A 21,139-nucleotide genomic window follows, 5' to 3' on the forward strand; every position below is an offset into this window, starting at 1 on the left:
CCGTGGATAGAAAGGAGATTGAAATATATACATGTATTACAATGTGACTTCAGAACTCTGGCTGTGAGTGATGATCTCTTCGTGTCAGTGCACATCTTGTTCCCCTTATTTTTATGGATTAAATTTATTTTCATTACAAAAAGGTACTTTAGACACTGCATTTCTAAGTGATTATTGCACTTCTCAGGTGGTTAGCTACTCTACTTTCAGTTTCATGCCTTATGCATTGGAACCCAAGCATGCTGTAAAAATGTACTGCCCACTGTCTTGTTGCTTAATTATTGCTGTTTGTAGCCAGCTAGTCAGTGAGGAATAGGATCTGCAGTCTCTGAGGATTTCTTAAAGGCTGTTGTCTGTAATGAACATATAAAGCCCTGAGCAGTCAGTAACTCTCTGTTTTCAGAAGTAGGGGAGAGCGTGGGAACTGTGAACTGTAACTGAATTTCTGAGTTACCAGACGTTCTCAGTTATGATGAAGTATTTTTCAAAAACTGTAATTGAATAGGAGGGATAGAATATGAAGAAAATGTAATCCAAAAGGAAAAATACTGTTCAATTTTTAACTATTGAATTTTGATCTTCTTCAATTTTAAGTGCTTGTTCAGTGCAAAATTGGTTTCTCTTTAGATTCTCAGAATACTGATGTAGTCATGATTAAAATGGAATTGTAGTGTGTCATGTGGGAACCAGTTTCTCATTTTATTTCTCCTTTTATAATTTCTAAGAAAACAATGGTTTTAATCCAGTATTTCGGTGTTGTGAATTATTGGTTTAATTGTGGTCACTATGTAGACTGTTACTTGTGCTACCTGAAGTTTTCTTTCCCCAGCTGGTCTTTAATTGAAAAACAATATTACTATTTTCAGAGTAGCAGCCGTGTTAGTCTGTATTCGCAAAAAGAAAAGGAGTACTTGTGGCACCTTAGAGACTAACAAATTTATTAGAGCATAAGCTTTCGTGAGCTACAGCTCACTTCATCGGATGCATTTGGTGGAAAAAACAGAGGAGAGATTTATATACACACACACAGAGAACATGAAACAATGGGTTTATCATACACACTGTAAGGAGAGTGATCACTTAAGATAAGCCATCACCAACAGCAGGGGGGGGAAAGGAGGAAAACCTTTCATGGTGACAAGCAGGTAGGCTAATTCCAGCAGTTAACAAGAATATCAGAGGAACAGTGGGGGGTGGGGTGGGAGGGAGAAATACCATGGGGAAATAGTTTTACTTTGTGTAATGACTCATCCATTCCCAGTCTCTATTCAAGCCTAAGTTAATTGTATCCAGTTTGCAAATTAATTCCAATTCAGCAGTCTCTCGTTGGAGTCTGTTTTTGAAGCTTTTTTGTTGAAGTATAGCCACTCTTAGGTCTGTGATCGAGTGACCAGAGAGATTGAAGTGTTCTCCAACTGGTTTTTGAATGTTATAATGTTATAGTGTTATACAGTGCCATCCACAGCCTCAGAAACAACTCTGACATCATAATCAAAAAGGCTGACAAAGGAGGTGCTGTCGTCATCATGAATAGGTCAGAGTATGAACAAGAGGCTACTAGGCAGCTCTCCAACACCACTTTCTACAAGCCATTACCCTCTGATCCCACTGAGAGTTACCAAAAGAAACTACAGCATTTGCTCAAGAAACTCCCTGAAAAAGCACAAGAACAAATCCGCACAGACACACCCCTGGAGCCAGGACCTGGGGTATTCTATCTGCTACCCAAGATCCATAAACCTGGAAATCCTGGACGCCCCATCATCTCAGGCATTGGCACCCTGACAGCAGGATTGTCTGGCTATGTAGACTCCCTCCTCAGGCCCTTCGTTATCAGCATTCCCAGCTATCTTCGAGACACCACCGATTTCCTGAGGAAACTACAGTCCATTGGTGATCTTCCTAAAAACACCATCCTGGCCACTATGGATGTAGAAGCCCTCTACACCAACATTCCACACAAAGATGGACTACAAGCCGTCAGGAACAGTATCCCCGATACTGTCACGGCTAACCTGGTGGCAGAACTTTGTGACTTTGTCCTGACCCATAACTATTTCACATTTGGTGACAATGTATACCTTCAAATCAGCGGCACTGCGATGGGTACCCGCATGGCCCCACAGTATGCCAACATTTTTATGGCTGACTTAGAACAACGCTTCCTCAGCTCTCGTTCCCTAATGCCCCTACTCTACTTGCGCTACATTGATGACATCTTCATCATCTGGACCCATGGAAAAGAAGCTCTTGAGGAATTCCACCATGATTTCAACAATTTCCATCCCACCATCAACCTCAGCCTGGACCAGTCCACACAAGAGATCCACTTCCTGGACACTACGGTGCTAATAAGCGATGGTCACATAAACACCACCCTATATCGGAAACCTACTGACCGCTATTCCTACCTACATGCCTCTAGCTTTCATCCAGATCATACCACTCGATCCATTGTCTACAGCCAAGCTCTACGATATAACCGCATTTGCTCCAACCCCTCAGACAGAGACAAACACCTACAAGATCTCTATCATGCATTCCTACAACTACAGTACCCACCTGCTGAAGTGAAGAAACAGATTGACAGAGCCAGAAGAGTACCCAGAAGTCACCTACTACAGGACAGGCCCAACAAAGAAAACAACAGAACGCCACTAGCCATCACCTTCAGCCCCCAACTAAAACCCCTCCAACGCATCATCAAGGATCTACAACCTATCCTGAAGGACGAGCCATCGCTCTCTCAGATCTTGGGAGACAGGCCAGTCCTTGCTTACAGACAGCCCCCCAATCTGAAGCAAATACTCACCAGCAACCACACACCACACAACAGAACCACTAACCCAGGAACCTATCCTTGCAACAAAGCCCGTTGCCAACTCTGTCCACATATCTATTCAGGGGATACCATCATAGGGCCTAATCACATCAGCCACACTATCAGAGGCTCGTTCACCTGCGCATCTACCAATGTGATATATGCCATCATGTGCCAGCAATGCCCCTCTGCCATGTACATTGGCCAAACTGGACAGTCTCTACGTAAAAGAATGAATGGACACAAATCAGACGTCAAGAATTATAACATTCAAAAACCAGTTGGAGAACACTTCAGTCTCTCTGGTCACTCGATCACAGACCTAAGAGTGGCTATACTTCAACAAAAAAGCTTCAAAAACAGACTCCAACGAGAGACTGCTGAATTGGAATTAATTTGCAAACTGGATACAATTAACTTAGGCTTGAATAGAGACTGGGAATGGATGAGTCATTACACAAAGTAAAACTATTTCCCCATGGTATTTCTCCCTCCCACCCCACCCCCCACTGTTCCTCTGATATTCTTGTTAACTGCTGGAATTAGCCTACCTGCTTGTCACCATGAAAGGTTTTCCTCCTTCCCCCCCCTGCTGTTGGTGATGGCTTATCTTAAGTGATCACTCTCCTTACAGTGTGTATGATAAACCCATTGTTTCATGTTCTCTGTGTGTGTGTATATAAATCTCTCCTCTGTTTTTTCCACCAAATGCATCCGATGAAGTGAGCTGTAGCTCACGAAAGCTTATGCTCTAATAAATTTGTTAGTCTCTAAGGTGCCACAAGTACTCCTTTTCTTTTTTTGATACCATCGACATCTAAGACTGCCTCAGTACTAGGAAGACGTTGTGCCTCTCATATGGTCTGAATACCTCTCAAGGCCTCACATCAGTACTGACTATGTCAACTAGAGCACAGTGGTTCTCAAAGCCGGTCCGTCGCTTGTGCAGGGAAAGCCCTGCCGGCCGGATCGGTTTGTTTACCTGCTGCGTCTGCAGGTTCGGCCGATCGCGGCTCCCACTGGCCGCAGTTCACTGCTCCAGGCCAATGGGGGCTGCGGGAAGCGGCGTGGGCCAAGGGACATGCTGGCCGCCCTTCCCGCAGCCCCCATTGGCCTGGAGCAATTGGCCGAACCTGCGGATGTGGCAGGTAAACAAACTGATCCAGCCTGGCAGGGGCTTTCCCTGCACAAGCGGCGGACCAGTTTTGAGAACCACTGAACTAGAGTGAACTTACCAGAGCAGTGTATGGCCTCGGTACTGACAACAGTCCCACTCTTCAAATCCACCTAGTACCGCAGGAGTTCAGATTTTCAAAGGATCTACTTGTTTCGGAGGAGCTGGAATCTTCTTTGTTAGTTGGTACCGAAAGGTTCAGTACCAAGACAAGCATGGTCACTGAAGTGGGATCTTTTCTTAGTACCACTTGATTCTCCAGCACCTTCAGAGAGTGCTGGAACTCCCCCACTTGAAGAGGAGGAATTTTCCATCAATTCAGATATTTCAGTCCAGGGTTCCCTGACGCTTCAGACAAGACTTTTCATCCTGACACTTTTGTCAGGAGTGGGGAGTTGTACCACAGATGGACCCTTGTTCCCCCAACCTGGTTTGAGAACCGATGGATACCACCCCCAGTGCCTTTCGGACCTCTCCATTGTTGCATGCTCCTAGTCTCTTTCATGCGAAGTATAAGGGGAGATGTTCCCCTACTCCAACTGCTTTTCTTCTGTTACCTCTGGCACAAGAGTCCTTTAAAGAGCAGGAGGCCAGGACAGATCAAGAGGTTTCTCCCCAAACAAATATTTCTTCATTTTCCCCAGATGAAGCGGTTATGCCTCTCCAGCCAACTATGATGACTTCAGACACGTCCAAGAGTTAATGAAGCACATTTCGGATTCCCTCCAGATCCCTTGGAAGAGGTCAGAGAGTCATAACATAAGCTCCCTGGAGATCCTCCAATGGATTCCCTCCACCTGAGTTGTCCTGCCTCTTAATGAGGCTCTGAATCCTGCCAAATCCATCTGGCAGATCCCTGCAGTGATTCCACCATCTTGTAAAAGGGCCTATAAAAAAATATTATGTCCCAGGTAGAGACTCCGAATTTCTGTTCACCCATCCAACACTGAACTCCCTGGTTGTGAAAGCAGTGAAAAAACATGGCAAACAACATCGTGCAAAGACCACACTGTATGATAAGGACCAAAAACGCCTTAATCTATTCGGCAGAAAGACCTACTCATCTGTGACTCTTCAATTTAGCATCACACACTATCAAGCTCTCATGGCTAAATACAATCATTCAAGTTTAACAAATTCACAACCTTTACTGAGCATTTGCTGGCTGAGGAGCATGACCAGTTTCAGGCTATTATTAACGAGCATCAGCTGTTAACTAAAATAAAGCTAAAGGCCTTATTTGATGAAGCTAACACTGCTGCTCTACAGCAGTAGTCATGTGGAGGGCTTCCTGTCAATACCTCGATGACTGGCTGGTCCTACAATGAGGTTTTTGATGCTGTAAAGACAATGAGATCTTTGTTCCACAAACTAGGGTTAAGCTCAACATCTAGAAATCCCCTTTGAGCCCCATACAAAGAATGGAGTTCAAAGGCATTCATTGGATGCTACACCAGCTGGGGCTTATCTTCCTCTCCAACGGATGCTCGATGTTAGCAAATCTTGTCTCAAACATTCAAATCAGCCTACAGACATCGATAAGAAGTTGTCTTCAATTACTTGGACCTTCATCTTCAAAGATGGAGTCTGGCACATACCATTACAATGTTTCCAGGGCTACCTCAAGATTGTTTATACTCCAAACAATCACAGCTTGAACAAGTTATTGTCGGTTCCTCGCCAGGTCTTAGTCTCCACTCAAGTGATGGAGGGTCCTAGACAATGTCTGCATGGGGATTCCATTTGTTCAGTCTCCTCCCTCTATCATCATAACAATGGATGCATCTATGATGAACTGGGACAGTACTCTTGGGGACCCTCACCATTCAGGGCAAATGCTCTGCCCAACAGAAACAAACTACAGATCAACAGCCTCAAACAGAGGGAACTCAGGAATGCCTGTATCTATGTCCTGCCTTTAATCAGGAAAAAAAACATAAAGATTCTCATGGACAAACATAGCTTGCATGTTCTTCATCAACTGAGAGGGATGGGCCAGGTACCCTTCCCTTTGTACTGAAGCAATAAAGCTCTGAAACTGGTGGATAGCCAATTGCATACTTATTTCAGCAACTTGCCTTAACTACAAACAGGTTAGCAGACAACAGCAGGCACTTTTTCCAGGACTATGAATGGAAGTAGGATCCTCATATTCTCAATAACATTTTTTGAACTTGGGAGTTCCAAAAATAGACCTCTTTGCCACTGTGACCAACAAGATATGGAAACGCTTTTGTTTAAGGGGCGGATTGGTTTCCTCTCTCTTTGGGAGATGCCTTTCTCGTTCCATGGATGAGGCCTTCCATGTGCATTTCCTCCAACACTCCTGATTCTGAAAGTGATCAAGGAGATCAAGCATGACAAAACTAGAATTGTATTAGTAATCCCAACAGGGCTCAAGCAGATATGGTACCCTTACTGGATTCACCTAGCCCTCTGTCAAGCAGTCAAACTCTCATCCATTCCTTGTCTTCATTCTCAGGATGCCAGCTGCATTCTTCATCCCAACCTGAAGATACTTTGCCTCAAAGCTTGGCTTGTCAATGGTTCATGAGGCATTAGTTGACTTGTTCTAAGGAAGTTCAACAGGCATTGTTGAACAGTAGGAAAGGTTCCACGAAATACACTTACCTCCACAAGTGGAAAAGATTCAGCATGTGGTGTGTCCAGAAGTGTTGTACCTGTTCATTCTTCCCCCTCAATCATCCTTGATTACCTCCTAGTGCTGAAAAAGTTAGGATTATATATGAGCTCTATCAGTGTGCACTTGGCAGCGGTAACAGCCTTTCATTCATCAGTTGAGGGATTCTCACTCTTCACCCATGCTACAACTGTAAGATTCTGAGAGGATTGGGAAACTCTTTCTCCCAAGTTAAGAAACCCATTCCTACCTAGAATTTGAATGCAGTACTTTAATGTCCTATGCCCCCGTCTGAGCCAATGGCTACCTCTTCCCTCATTAATTTATCTCGGAAGATTTCTTTCTGGTGGTTATTACATTTGCTTGTGGGATTGGAGAAATAGGGGCTGTAATGGCAGATCCTCCATTTACGGTATTTTTCAAGGACAGAGTTTTGTTACATCCACACCCAAATTTTTTACCGAAGGTGTCATATGAGTTTCACATCAATCAGACTATCCATTTTCCCCCCAAAGACTCATCAGTCTAGAGTGGAGGACTTTTTTACACTCTCTGGATGTTAGAAGGGCATTAGCCTTTTATTCAGAAAGGGCTAAGTCATTTAGGAGGTCAAGCAGACTGTTCGTGACTATTGCTGATAGATCCAAAGGCTCAGCGATTTCCACCTAGAGACTCTCCAGGTGGATTTCTGATTGTGTCCTTTTGTGCTATAACTTCATATATTCATCTCTTTCAGCGGCGTTGGCCCATTCCATAAAATCTGTAGCTACTTCTACGGCATTACTCAAGAATGTTTCTGCTCTGGACATTTGTAAGGCTGCCACTTGGTCTTCCATATGTATCTTTTCCAAGCATTATGCAGTGGTCCAGTCTTCTAGATCAGATGCTGCTATTGGAAATGCTGAATTGTATTCAAACTTGGACTTGGTTCCAGAGCCCCCCATCCAGCTGGGGGAACTGTTTGGTAGTCACCTGCAGTGGAGCACCCAGAGGGACACTACTCAAAGAAGAAGAAGTTGCTTGCCTTTTGCAGTAACTGGCGTTCTTCACTGTGTGTGTCTGTATGGGTGTTCTGTTACCTGCCTTCGTTCCCCTCTGCTTTGGAGTTTCCTCTGGGGCCTTGGCAGTGGAGAAGGAACTGAAGGCAGTTCACCTGTGTAGCCTTATGTATCTTCAGAGCAGGGCTTAAGGAAGCATAGAGTTGCATGCATGGGCTGAATGGGCATTGCTACCAAAAATCTCCCATCAAAGGCACAAGTGGTATAAGCACACTTGATGTGCAGCACCCACAGGGACACACATCTCAAAGAACCACTATTATGGCACATTGTGAGTAACCTCTCCTTGGGTATGTCTACACAGAAATTAAAAAGCCATGACTGGCCTGTGCCGGCTGGCTCGGGCCAAGGGACTGTTCAGTTGCGGTATAGGCATTTGGGTTGGGGTGGAGCCCGAGCTCTTGGACCCTGTGAGGTGGGAGGGTTCCAGAGCTAGGGCATCAGTCTGAGCTTGTTTCAGAGTAGCAGTCCATGTTAGTCTGTATTCGCAAAAAAGAAAAGGAGTACTTGTGGCACCTTAGAGACTAACAAATTTATGAACGTACACCGCAATTAAACAGCCCCTTAGCCTGAGTTCCAGGAGCCTGGGCCAGCCACGGGTGTCTAATTGCAGTGTAAACATACCCCTTGTGTCTTAACTAGGACTGCAAACTCCTCAGGACTGTAGCCTGTCACTTTTTTCTGTAAAGCACCATGACTCTATGGTGCTGCATAAAGAATAGTAATAACAGTCATTTAAAAATAATTGTTTCCTGGATGAGGGATTTTTAAACAGAGGGACAACTAGAAATCAATACTAGTGAGAGAATGACCTACAATTAGCTATGCTTGGGTGGAGCAATCAGCTTCCTGAAATTCTTTCTTGTGTGTTATGCAGTAATTGCTGTTTGCTGCAGTTTTCCCTGGGGTATCAAGTGCCAGCAGGACAGTTGATCCTTTGTGAAATGCCATCTGCAGTGGATCAGACAGGTCCCATTGTTATATTGCTGCTGTAGCTATCTGCAGCAGTTGCCAGATTCAACATCTGTGATGGCCATGCTGCTGAACTGTGTAGTCTCTGTACCCACTTAGAGCAGGAAAAGCAGCATACAGCCCCTTATGTTATGGTTTATATTTTCATCCCTTCATTGCACATATGTAATGTCTGTGTCTAGGCAAGGTGTTGACAAGTCAATTTAATGAGTGAAAACTAAATTTGTATATCATTCGAGTGGTGGTATATTTCATTTGAAACGTGTGATGTATTTTATGGAGTATTTTAGATTAATAATGCATGATACAGAAAAGATGTGTATAAAGTATACATTTTGATTGTTATCATACTTCTCCTAAAAGAGGCGCATGCTCATTCCTATACATTTCTATGTATGTGAAATAAATATACATGTATGGTTGTGTGATTCCCTCTGGGGAAAAAATGGTTTTGGGGATGGGGTTGGGAAGAGTCATTCAAGTAAAACACCTGAGTAACATAAAATGAACTGACTTGCTAAAGGAGAATTGAATAGGTCAGTTTGCCAACAAAAAAAACATTTGTCAGAATTGTTTGGGCCATAAGCTTAGATCAGCTCTTGAAAGCATAAGGCAGCTGCATCATGTCAGCTGGTTAACAGATGGGAATGTTTGTAGTTGGAAGAACATACCCTCTTAGAAAGTATTATGCATGGTGAATGCCATGTGACAACTTCTAACGTGTTTTGGACACCGCTCAGCTCTGCTTAATAGTTAGTTCCATTTTCAGCTCTGTCACAAGTAAGAATTATTCAGTGACATTTACATTATAGTGACTAAAATTATCTACTTGACAGCCATGAGGAACTGTACTCCAGTCGTCCCTATGGAGCACTAGATTCTGGTTTCAATAGTGTGGACAGCGGAGACAAAAGATGGTCAGGGAATGAAGTAAGTGTAGTTGCTTTATTTTTCTTGGGTGGCAATATTTGTACAGGAAACAAATAATGAAGGCATAGATTTGGAAGAATATTCAAGGAGTGATGCTTATGTATAATAAAAAAATGTAATTTCCATAGTTCACAGATTACTGTTGATTTCCTGGAAAAAGAATTACCACCATTTTTATATTAAGTGGATCTTTTGGTCTTTTACTAATTTTTTTTATTGAAACATTTTAAAAAATCAAAATAAAAGTGTAAATCCAAGAGAAAATACAGAAGAGCAATTTGTAGAAATGAATTAATATAAACAAGTGATAAGAAAACTTACAAAAGATGAGCCACTTACTGCATTATATTAGCATGTCTTATCTTTATCCATTACTCAAGAGCTTCTGTTTCATTAAAATAAAATCAGGTAAACAGAGATTTTAAATGAACACAGATTTTCCAAATAAGATTTTATATGTAGCTTTTTCAAATGGCCAAATAGATTGTCTCTTTACCATTTAGAAGAAGCAAGACCAGATCTCCGAGGAAGAAGAGGAAAGGGAAGAGGTACTGGGAAGAAGAAACAGGAGCCAGCTTCTTCTGTCCTCTTGGGGAAGCTGTGCAAATGGCTGCAACCCAGGCCTGGGGTGTTTTTGCGAACTGTGCTCCTAGCCTGGTGTTTACAAGGGCCTTCAAAATCCAGCCTGGAATGTTTTTAGCATACGCAGTCATTTAAGAGGGAAAATAAATTAAAACTATAGACAGACTCTTCATGGAAGAGACGTCCTAAATCGACCTTATTTAAAAACAGTACATTTCAGTTGTCTCTCTCTTTTAAATTAATAGTTTTAGGGAGCAAAATGCAGCAAAACAGGTGGAGTGTAGGCTCAAGTTAGAAAACTAACTGAAAGATGATGCTCAGGATGAGAGAGTGTGCTTTTTTTTGTCTGTTTTGTAAAGCCTACAGATGAGTTCTCAGACCTCCCTCTGCGAGTGGCAGAGATCACAAAAGAGCAGAGACTGCGAAGAGAGAGAGAGTACCAGGAAAACCGAGGGAGCACTGTTGTAACTAATGGTGGAGGTAAATAGCAGTCTTTGATAGCTAATTATTCATGAGGTTGTTATAACTGAAGCTCCAAAATGTATATTTGGCAGTTACAGGTAATTTGCTGTTTTAAGAGAAAGAAGTGGTGGGGGTTTAATATATTTATAATTGCGCACACAAATTACATTTAAAGAACATTATTAGGGTTCCAAAATCAAGCACTGAAAAGTTAGAAAAGACCAGAAGGTAAGGTTGCTTGTGCAACCTTAATTCAGCCCCTTTCTGCGTATGCATTATGATACCATCTTTAATTACGTGATCACATACTGCTTTTTGCATGATATTGACCCACTCATGAGTCATCAGCAGGATTGGAACCTTTAGATCTGGAGCACAGACCTCTGCCACTTGAGCTGACAGAGTAACTGATAACTGTAGGAGATGGTCATCCTCTGTGAGGACCAGCACTAGAGGGGGATGGCATACTTTGTCGGTGGTTTTCACAGCTATTTACTGACAGCAGAGGAATGGTGAGACAAAAGAATCTTGGGTTCCACTCCAGGCTCTGGAGGGGAGTGTTCTCTAGTGGGCACAGAGCCTTCTGTGTCTCATCGGCCCCCCTCTCCCAGTATGACTCTTTCTGCTGTCTCCCCTCCAACCCGTGCTTATCACAGGTCTGTCTCTTCTCCACCCCTGGCTTCTTGTGCCAGTTCTGTTCTCTTTGTCTACTCAGTCAGTTGCCACTCCTCAGATTTCGTAATCCTGGGCTCCTTTTCTCTTCTCTGATTTCTCTCTCTTTCATCTTGGCCTCCGGCTATATCTCCCCACCCACATTCCCCAGCTCATTCTCCCTCCTTAGGTTCCTCTTCTATTCTGTGTTTCCCCCAGTTTCTTGTCCCAGTCTCTTCTCTCAGTCATTCCCAGTTCACCACCACCACCTTGGCTCCACATCAGATGTCTCCCCCCACCCCATTGGTTCTCAGACCCAGTCTTCCTCCCCAAGCTCCTCATCTGATCTCAGTCTTCTCCCAGTCCCAGTCTCCTTTCCCAGCCAGTCCCAGTCTTCCCACCCCAGTTCCCCGTCCCACTTCCTTTTTTCCCCCCATCCACTAGTCTCAGTCTCTTCCCTCTCTCCACCAGGTCCTTGTTCTAATTTCCTCCTTCTACTGCAATATATTTTTCCCTAGCCTCATTCTCATAAAAGGCTGAGCCGTTTTGTCTGAAAATTGATTTTTTCCCCCTGTGGTAGACACCCAGCATGACAAATTTCAGTAAAGATGGTTTGGCAAAGTTATGAACAACTGAAAACAGATCTTACATAGGAAGTGTCTAGCAGCCTTAGTACCAAACAGTGCTACCAGCCCTGCTTATGGTATCAACTTCTTTTTAACTTGTTTTTCACACACATGGTCTTTCATAATGCTTTAGAGTTAACACAGCTGTTAAATAATATTAATGGAGAGTGAGATAACTTAAAGTTAAATAGCCAAGGGAGAAAAGAGGTTTTCACTTAAGATTTTAAATGAGGTGGAAATTCAGTGAGGCAGAAAGAGCCAGGGAAGCTGTTTTGGATGGCTGCGAGTTTGAGGAGATGGTTCTAGCACTTACAGTAGTAGCCAGATTGTGTGGTGAGGCAAAGGAGGCCTGTTCTAGACAAGGAGGAATGGGGAATAGAGGATGATAATATATGGGGGAAAGGCAGGAGCAAGTTTTTGCAGGATTTTAAAAACAAGGAAACAATAATGTTTGAAGTAGGTAATCTGAGTTGAACTTGTGCCTGCCATTTCATCCTGAGTGATATCCTTTTCAAAACACCTGCATCTAGACCCCCCTCTTAATGACCTCTCTTTCCCCATGTCGTCTTCATCCGTGCTAACATGAGCTTTCTGATCAGAGATGATGAAGTGTGGGACATGAAGACCTAGTGTGGAAGGGTGGAGGGGAGGAAGGGAGATGGGAGTCCTCAGGGTATTTTTAGCTCTGGATGTCCGATCTGTCAGCACAGTGCTTTTCACTAGGCTGTTTGTTTAATGTCATGACACTTGAAATCCCTGGGCAGAAACTTGCAAAAGCAGTGATGAATAAAAAATGCCCTAGATAGCAACATGGCCATGGGCAGAAATGAGAGCAGAAATGCACCTGTGCTTCATACTCATTTAATTTCAGGGGCTCCCTAATTTTAATTCCTTCCTTCCTCTTCGGTTAATAAAATGTCTGTAGCCTGAGGGTTTTTTTGTATTGCTTTCTTTGTTGCCTGTTTCTTCGCCACATACCTTTTCATATTTAAAGCAACCTCATGCAATTAACTTGGTCACACTATTCTCTGTTTTATTGTCATCAGACTCTGTCTAGAGTCTGACATTTCATATTGAGCAAGTGTTAACCTAGGCTCTATTCAGCTGCCTTTATTAAGTATGCAGCTAAGTGGAGCCTAGATAAATTAATCCACATGCTCTAACGATATGTTTATTTGGTTGTAAATGATGGTAATTGCTTGCTTCTCAGATATGTCCATGATACAGAAGTAAAAATTGTAGCCAATGGCCTTTGTTAACAATGAATTGGGTCGTATGACATTGTTTTTGCAATAATTAAGAAACTACATTTAATCGTATCTTTTAAAATTGTTACATTTGGCATATTTTTTCTCATTGATTCTAAATCTGTTTAAGATTATTTCAAAATCTGACATTTAACAAATATTAGTGAACCAGGCATAACTCAAAAAATGTCAGTTTAAGCTTTCCCAAGTGGAGGAAAAGTGAAATCAGACATTAGTTGCTGAGACTGCTATGTTTTTTCTACCACTGGTCTACCCACTAATTATGGGTGTTTCCTTTGTGCATGTGTGTCTAGTGGAACATGATCTGGATCAGATTGACTATATTGATAGCTGTGCCACTGAAGAGGAAGAGGAAGAGGTGAGGCAACCCAAGTGCATGGAGTCAGAGAGCCTCAGCTCACAATTCATGGCATATATTGAACAACGGCGAATCTCTCATGAGGTGGTGCTTTTATTTAAATTAGTTAAGTTCATATACCAATGAAAGCCTTTGTGATGGTGTTACTATTTCTTGTCTGTAGAGGTTTACTTCGGTAAACAATGTGACAGCTGGCTTGGAGCAACAAGCTTTGCCTTGTGGAGGATCTGAGTTTGAGTCCTGAGCTGCTACAAACTACACTTGGCTCAGACACTCGGAATGGTTCTACTGGCAGCTGTACTGAGTTCTGTTCAAAGGCAAAATTCCTGCAGGATGTGGGGGGAATAAATGGGGTTCCCAAAGGAACCCTTCCCTCAGAAAATATTGAAGCTGATGCTTCCCATATGTGCTTGCACCCAGGCAACCACTCATGTCTCCTTCATTTGGTAATACCTAGTAAATGCTGGCTTGTTTGAGGTCAAAACATAGCGAATGTGTTGATCTCTGTCAGCACAAGGACTTCTTATAGGGATCTTTCAGCTATGTTAATTCGGTGGGGCTTTTCTATGGATTGTAAATTAAATGCCAATACATTTACCAGACTGGGCATCCCATGTAATTGCGGATTTTAAATGAAAAAGAGGATTTGCTATAAAGTCTGATTTTTGTAATAGATGATGGCTTGCTCCATGTTAACATCTTGAGTAATGCTCTGTAATATCACCAGGGATACAAACTGGGAATGCATATCCACAAAGTTTTAAGCAAAAATTCCATGTTTAACTGTGTGACACGATATTTTTATGAGTCAATCCCAGGATACAGTAAATGGGCAATAATTAGGGTTATTTAAAGTTTGTTAAAAACCTGTTAGGAGAATTGATTACAAATGGCTAAAAACTAAGCATCCTTAGGCTATAGCTTTTTTTGTCTTAAAAACCATAGTCTTTGTCCTTATTATTGCAGACAAACCTGAACAATGTACTTTTTGTTTCTATCCTTGAGTAGCTTGCTGTTTTAAAGATAGTCTGTGCTATTTGAGCTGAAATGGCACACTTCAGAAGTCTGAGTGATATCACTATTCCAGCAGTAGCATTTCAAGTTGCATTGTGGGCCAGACCACAAGCACCCATTTCACCAGAATGGGTCGAAGTGGTTCTTACTTGCTTTCCCGTAATTTGCTACATATTTTGTAGTATCATTTGTTACTAATTGCTGCTTTTACTGCTCTTGTTCTGGTTCCTAATGATAGCATTGAGGGGAGGTGTGATCACTCCAACACAGTTACAGTGCAATTGTCTTGAGACCTTGTTTAATTTTAGTACCTTGTGATCTAATATAGATTAGCATGCACTTGACCAAAATTCCGTGATTGTTTCTTTAAAACTGTATGACTCCCTGCAACTGGAAAACACCTTTGCTTTGGTTATCACAACTACTGTTATACATAAGGCAAGAGAAACCAATCCCTGCTGTGACAGTCTGAACACAAGTGGAAAATTGTAAAGGTTCTGGATAAAACAAAAATTAAATTAGGAGGCATTAAGCAATGTGATATTTCCTTCTCTATGCCATGCTAATCTAAATTCATCCCCTTGTGTGTAGGTGTAAAGGAGTCTCAGCACAAAGGTCATTTTACATACTGCATAAGCAACCTGTTTCAGATAATCTTTTACTTTGCTTGAAGCACTTAAGCAACACACATTGTGCTCAAATTAAAATGTATCTATTCCTTCATAAGTTGTTTTAATGCTTTGAGGAGGTAAAGATCTTTCTTAATTTCCTTTATTTTATTTTGTCAGTATCTCTTTAGGAGTCCTAAATTGTGTCCTTATTTTTGTCCACTTTGTAATTCCCCTACTTACTTTAGTGAAATCTGCAGTGACCCAGATTTACATTGACAATATATTGATTCTGCAAGTGCCACAAACACAATATCAAGTTAAGGGGACAGTGTACCATTTGAAATGTTGGTTGAGAAGTTAATTTTATGAAGAGAGATTAGAGATGCAAAATAAACTTTTCTTCAAAATTAAAGAACCTCTTAAAAATTAATAGTGAAAATGCATTGGTTCATCCTAGAGATAAACCAACATGAGTACCATTTTAATTTATAAAACTCACCTATTTATTTTTAATTCTAACAGTAAAGCAACCAAAAACATTTTAGGATCTCACTTTAGTAGGTTTAATCTATTTTAAGGAGTAGTTAATTATATTCAGTATATCAGTGCCCACTTCTGTGTATACTTGATCTTCCCTCAGTGAGGGGGCCAGGTAGGGGGAGGGACTAGATGATCTCTTGAGGACCCTTCCAGCCTACATTTCTATGATTCATTTCTGTGATTCATCTATATGTGAATTAATATTAACAAGTTAGTCTTGAATACCTGTATTTGGCAATACCGATGGATTTTGAGATGAGTTTTATAAAACTGACCAACAAGGGCAATGTACTCCTGCTCCCAAAAGGATGACTGACTTAATATCCAAAACAGAACTGTCAGTGTTTTCATTCAACTCCTCTGACTTTTTCCTAACATTTTCCTTCCTGTCTCTCTGGTTTTTCTATATGGTATCATCACAGAACACCAGCTGTTGAATCTTATTGTCTGAGAGAGCCTGGAATAGAGTATGCTAAAACTGTAGATGTGTACTTTGGTCTCCAACACCATACCTCTTATAAGTTACATTAGTTATTTTATACCTACACTTCATCCACATAGCCTGCTGGTTCTGTTTTTTACACTGTAATTTATCAACAGGTATGCTTAATTTTGAAGTTCAACTTTCAATAAATTACATGCAAGGTACAAAAATGATTCTGCATCATTTCCAATATCTTCCATTGGTTGTGTTTTATTTTGTTTCTTTGTCAGACATCTTAATGACCAGTAATCACACATTTGGATCTAGACAAATTAATGGAACCTACACCTAGTTTGGTGCAATAGAAATTCTTAGACTTGCACGTACAGCATTCTGGATACATTACTAACTTCATAGTCTTCTGTTTTGTTTTGCTTAGGGCTCACCAGTAAAGCCAGTACCCATCAGAGATTTTCAGAGAACAGAAGATACAAGACGATACTTGCATCAAAATAGGTAGAAGAACCTGATGAAAGTACATTTATTCATGATAGTGCCAGTGGCATACATGATACTTTATAGATGTGCATGATAGGTACCCTACTCTGATCTATTTACGATCTACATGATAATTTGAAACCAACACATGATTTCACTGTGATGTTATGGCTGATATTTATACCTGCATAAACATTTCTGTTCATTTCATAAGTAGGCCAGATTGGCAGAAGAGCATACATTTCTCTTGCTAAAATACTGTAGATTGGGGGAAATTGTAGCTGAAAGTGACATTGCAGATTGCATTGAGTGACACTGAACAGTGGATATAGTTTTCTACTACCTGGTCAGAAATGTGCAACACTTTACAAACAGGATATTGTTCCACTCCCACGAACTTACAGTCTAGTTAAAATGAGGAATGATGTGGTAAGGTGACAGAAATATTGCCTATAGTACAAAAGTTCACAGGTTTAACTAAAGTGACTTAAAAATCTATCTACTTAAATTCCAATACATTTAAACTGGTTTAACTCATGCTAATATCAATTTTTAGCTTAAATTGGCAATTTATCAATGCAAGCTAAATCTATATAAATTCTGAATTTAAGATAAATCAATATAAACAAGAATTAAAATAGTTTAAGTGAATCTATATGAGGAGTTTGCATGGTTTAGTTAGATCAGTTTTTAAATTAAACAAGTGCACTTTGCTAGTATTGACAAAATCTCAAATGCCATGGAGGAAGGGAGATTAGAAGAAAAGGAAAGCAAGGATTACATCAATAAAATCATATGTTTTGTTTGGAATGAATTAATGACGGAAGCTTCTTGCGGGTTACACAGAATTTTTTGGATAGTGATGATTGGAATAGTAAGGTTCATACTAGTTGTGGAAGAAATGTGTATTGAACTGAGAGTTGGCGAGGATGGTAACATGATGAGCAGGATAAAGAAGAGTATTTCAGGTTTAGGGAGTCAAATGGAAGGATGCCTAGAGACAAGAGCAGAAGGAGAGGAGATATAATTCAGTGTATTTATAGTGCCTCATTAATGCAGTTGAAGTTAAGGTTCTGTCAGTTTTGATAGGTCACTGAGCGGTTTTTGCTTTTGGTTAAAACTGGGTATGCAGAGACTGAAGAGAAAGTTGTTGATTTTGTTTTTTGACTTGCAGGATAAAAATAGTTTTGGCTGTATATAGTAATATTCGAGCAGGGGGTCTCACAACAAATTTTTGGGTGGCCTCAGAGTGCAGCCACAGACTTTTTCTGGTGGCCGCTCTGACAGTGTTTCCTAAAATACTTAATTAACTTTAGGAAAAACAAATAAATATGCACGTACATTTGTCCAAATCATTTGTAATTTATGTAGTTTTTTTTGCAGACTCCATAATTAAAAATAATGTACAGTTATCTATTCTTTACTGGACCTAAACAGAACAGAAACACAAATAAGGTGCTTTGCATGTTTTGCCTTTTTTTTTTGTTGCTCTTTTTTTTAGACTTGCTAGCTAGCAGTATCACTTTTCACAGCAGACTTACTCAGCCCTGGCAAGTTGGGGGACAAATTTAAGCCCTGGATGGGGAGGTGGGGGGGTCAAGGGAGATGGGGGAGGTGAGGCCAGGGCAGGATCCTGGGGCCCTGGTGCACAGATAGGGACTGGAGGAGGCAGCGGGAGCCAGAGGCGATGTGTGGGGGATGAGCCTGGATTCCTGCAGCTGGGGGATAGAGCCTGCTGCTGTACGGCCAGAGCCTGTCGCCACCCCACCACCCCAGAGCTTAAGCCTGAAGCCTGAGCCCCACCAGGAAGGGGGGAACTCATGCTGGCCACCTGCTCCTACAGTGTTTGTGGCTCCAGAAGGGGACAGAGACCAGCCCCTGCTGGTGGCCCTGAGGGAGGGTAACCCCTCACCCAGGAGGCAATGGCCACAAGAGAAGCTCCTGGTGGCCGCATTTGAGAAATGCTATATTAGAGTAAGACGCACACTGGTTTTGGATACTTCACTCTTTATGCCCTAACTAGAAGCAAATTTTTGAAATGGAATTGGCAAGTCCCTTAAATTGGACCTATCTCTTCTGGCTATTATAGGGAAACTGAAACTAAGAACAACAGATATAATTTTCAAAAGCTGTTAATGTACATGGGAAGCAATGACCCTTCATAGATTTTTCTAAGGAATTTTGATTCATGCGGTTAGGTGTGCATGTTCAGTTAGTGTGTCAGCTGTACTGACATCAGAGATGGTAACTAATTCAGCATATGTCAGCATTCCTGTAGTGTCCACCAGAAAACTTCGAAATAATAGAGCAGCCTGCCATCTCCTCCACAAATGATGAGTGCTTAGTCTAAAAGACTCTTTACCCGCCTTTTGATTTGTGTTTTACATGGAAATAACTTATGAGACTTCACAAACATTGGACTGCATGACACAGCTGAAGAAAATAGGACAAGATAAGTCTAGTTAGACAGGAGAGACCTTCTATTTACATATACAAATCTTGGCAGTCTGCAATGACAATAAAGGCAATTATCCTAGTTCAATAGGGTTCAGATGATTTCAAAGTTTAACTCGGGGCGGCAGCCGATCTTTAAGCAGAGGCTTGTAATCCAACATCTAACTAAATTACAGCACATTCTTATTACTCTGCAGTGAAATAGAATTCTTAATAAAATACTAAAAAAACAGACCATATTGTTGTTGCTTCCAAAATTAAGGAAAAATCACCATGCAAAATTAATCAGTATCTTTTTTGTATAATGAAGTTCGTAGTACTGGAATATTTTGCTTGTGCCAACCATGTAAGCTGTAAACTGCTCCCACAACAATTTTCTGTAAATGCCTTGGCAAGAAGCCTCCCCCCCTCCCCCTTCTCCAAAGCACACTGGAGCCATTAAAGCCCTTGTAAAGCTAGACGTAATTCAGACTTCATCTTAAGAGTAGCTAGTTAAATACAGCTTGCACAAGCATGCAGTCTGTAAAAAGTTCTTGATTCAGCAATGCTATGTGCTACTTAGATCTGCATATGGAGTTTGGGTTTTGTTGCTCACTTGACACGGTGCTCTTCCTGCCAGTCAATACAGTAATGGGTGCATCATGTATAGTATCTGACACACAGAGTTTAATTTTAAAAATAGGCAATTTAAAATTTTAAAAATAGGTACACAAAATAAATCCTTGTAGAACATGTGCAGTTACCCATTTGAATGCAGTTACCTGTTTTGCCCATGCAACTGCATATTTTGTGTGTTTAGTTTTGTTTGTACCTGAGGAGGTATGTCTTGCATATATTACTTAAGTGCCTGTTTTAAAAAATATTTTGCCTTATGTTTTAAACTAGAGAACAATTCATAGTGAAAACTCAGATGCTTGTTGCGTATGCCTTCTTTTGTTACTGACACTGTTACTGGACACTTAATTTAATTGATTCGTTTCAAGTTGTGTTCTGTTCTCCCTCACTTACAAGCAAACAAATTATTAGCTAAGGTCTTTACAGATGTCTGTTTCTGTGTTCGTATATGAGACAGAAAGGATTCAGATGGAATTTGCAACTCTGGCTGTTAGAAAATAATCTTTTGATCAATGAACTGAGCAGATTTGTTCTAAAAGTGTGAGAAAGAATAATGAAGTTCCTCATTGACTTTTTTTTAACTAATGCTCTTCCCAGAGTTAGTTACGCTCCAAAAGCCAAGAACTCAGTGTTAAAACAGAAATTCCGTCTTTTTGCACCTTTTAAAATTGTTGTACTCAATAGTGATATTACTAGAGTGCTTTAATATTTATATTACAACAGTTGTTAGCCTAGCCTTAAATCTGAACTTCCTTGCTTTGGTCATCTTTAAATTTAGTCTCGAATGTTATCAGAAGTTACCTGTTAAGTCATTTACTTTTATAAGTAGCTCATCATTAGAAAAAAATTACATTTGTTTGCCATTTCTATGCATCAATAACCAACTTCCAATCTGTGTTTACTTTCAGGGATACTGATGAATTACGAAGACCAGAAACACTAAGCTTGATGCAGGACAGAGAGCGACACCAAGGACAAAGGAGTTATGTGGACAAGGCAGAGAGGTAGTGAAAAGAAGCATATGATTTCTGTTTTAAAATCAAGTATCTCCTCAATAATAGGCCTGATAATTGCTTCCTGATATGGGGTTGAACTAAAAAGGTCTTAGAGACAGTTAAATAAGTAATTTACTGAAAGCTGTCAGATAGTGGTTATTAAGTTCTGAATATAGTTCTGAGATAAGCCAAATTTCACACTATTGTCAATACACTTTCAGCTGTAAAAGGACTTTGGTTTTACACTGGAACTGTGACACAAACTACTGTCCATTGTCTGATACAAGAACAAATTATTAGATATTGGATCATTATTGCTGCAGTTGGATTTAACAATTTGTGTGTTAATTTACAAACCATGGTTATTTATCCAGTGTTGATTAGGCTATATTATCATTGTTGACTGTTGGTGTGTGAAGAATGATTACATTTAATGAGAGAAGTA

General features: G+C 40.9%; 1 protein-coding gene across 2 annotated transcripts in view; it reads left to right on the forward strand.

Annotated features, from left to right (window-relative positions):
• Positions 1–21,139, forward strand: part of LRCH3 (leucine rich repeats and calponin homology domain containing 3) — a 113,011-nt gene that overhangs the window by 57,461 nt on the left and 34,411 nt on the right. For both annotated transcript variants that reach the window (XM_043492757.1, XM_043492756.1), the window contains exons 7-11: positions 9,503–9,596; positions 10,538–10,658; positions 13,479–13,627; positions 16,572–16,648; positions 20,608–20,703. In XM_043492757.1, coding sequence (XP_043348692.1) covers positions 9,503–9,596; positions 10,538–10,658; positions 13,479–13,627; positions 16,572–16,648; positions 20,608–20,703 — 537 coding nt within the window. The remainder of the gene's footprint in view (positions 1–9,502; positions 9,597–10,537; positions 10,659–13,478; positions 13,628–16,571; positions 16,649–20,607; positions 20,704–21,139) is intronic.

Source organism: Dermochelys coriacea, chromosome 9 (assembly GCF_009764565.3).
Source record: "Dermochelys coriacea isolate rDerCor1 chromosome 9, rDerCor1.pri.v4, whole genome shotgun sequence".
In the NCBI taxonomy this organism is placed as follows: Eukaryota; Metazoa; Chordata; order Testudines; family Dermochelyidae; genus Dermochelys; species Dermochelys coriacea.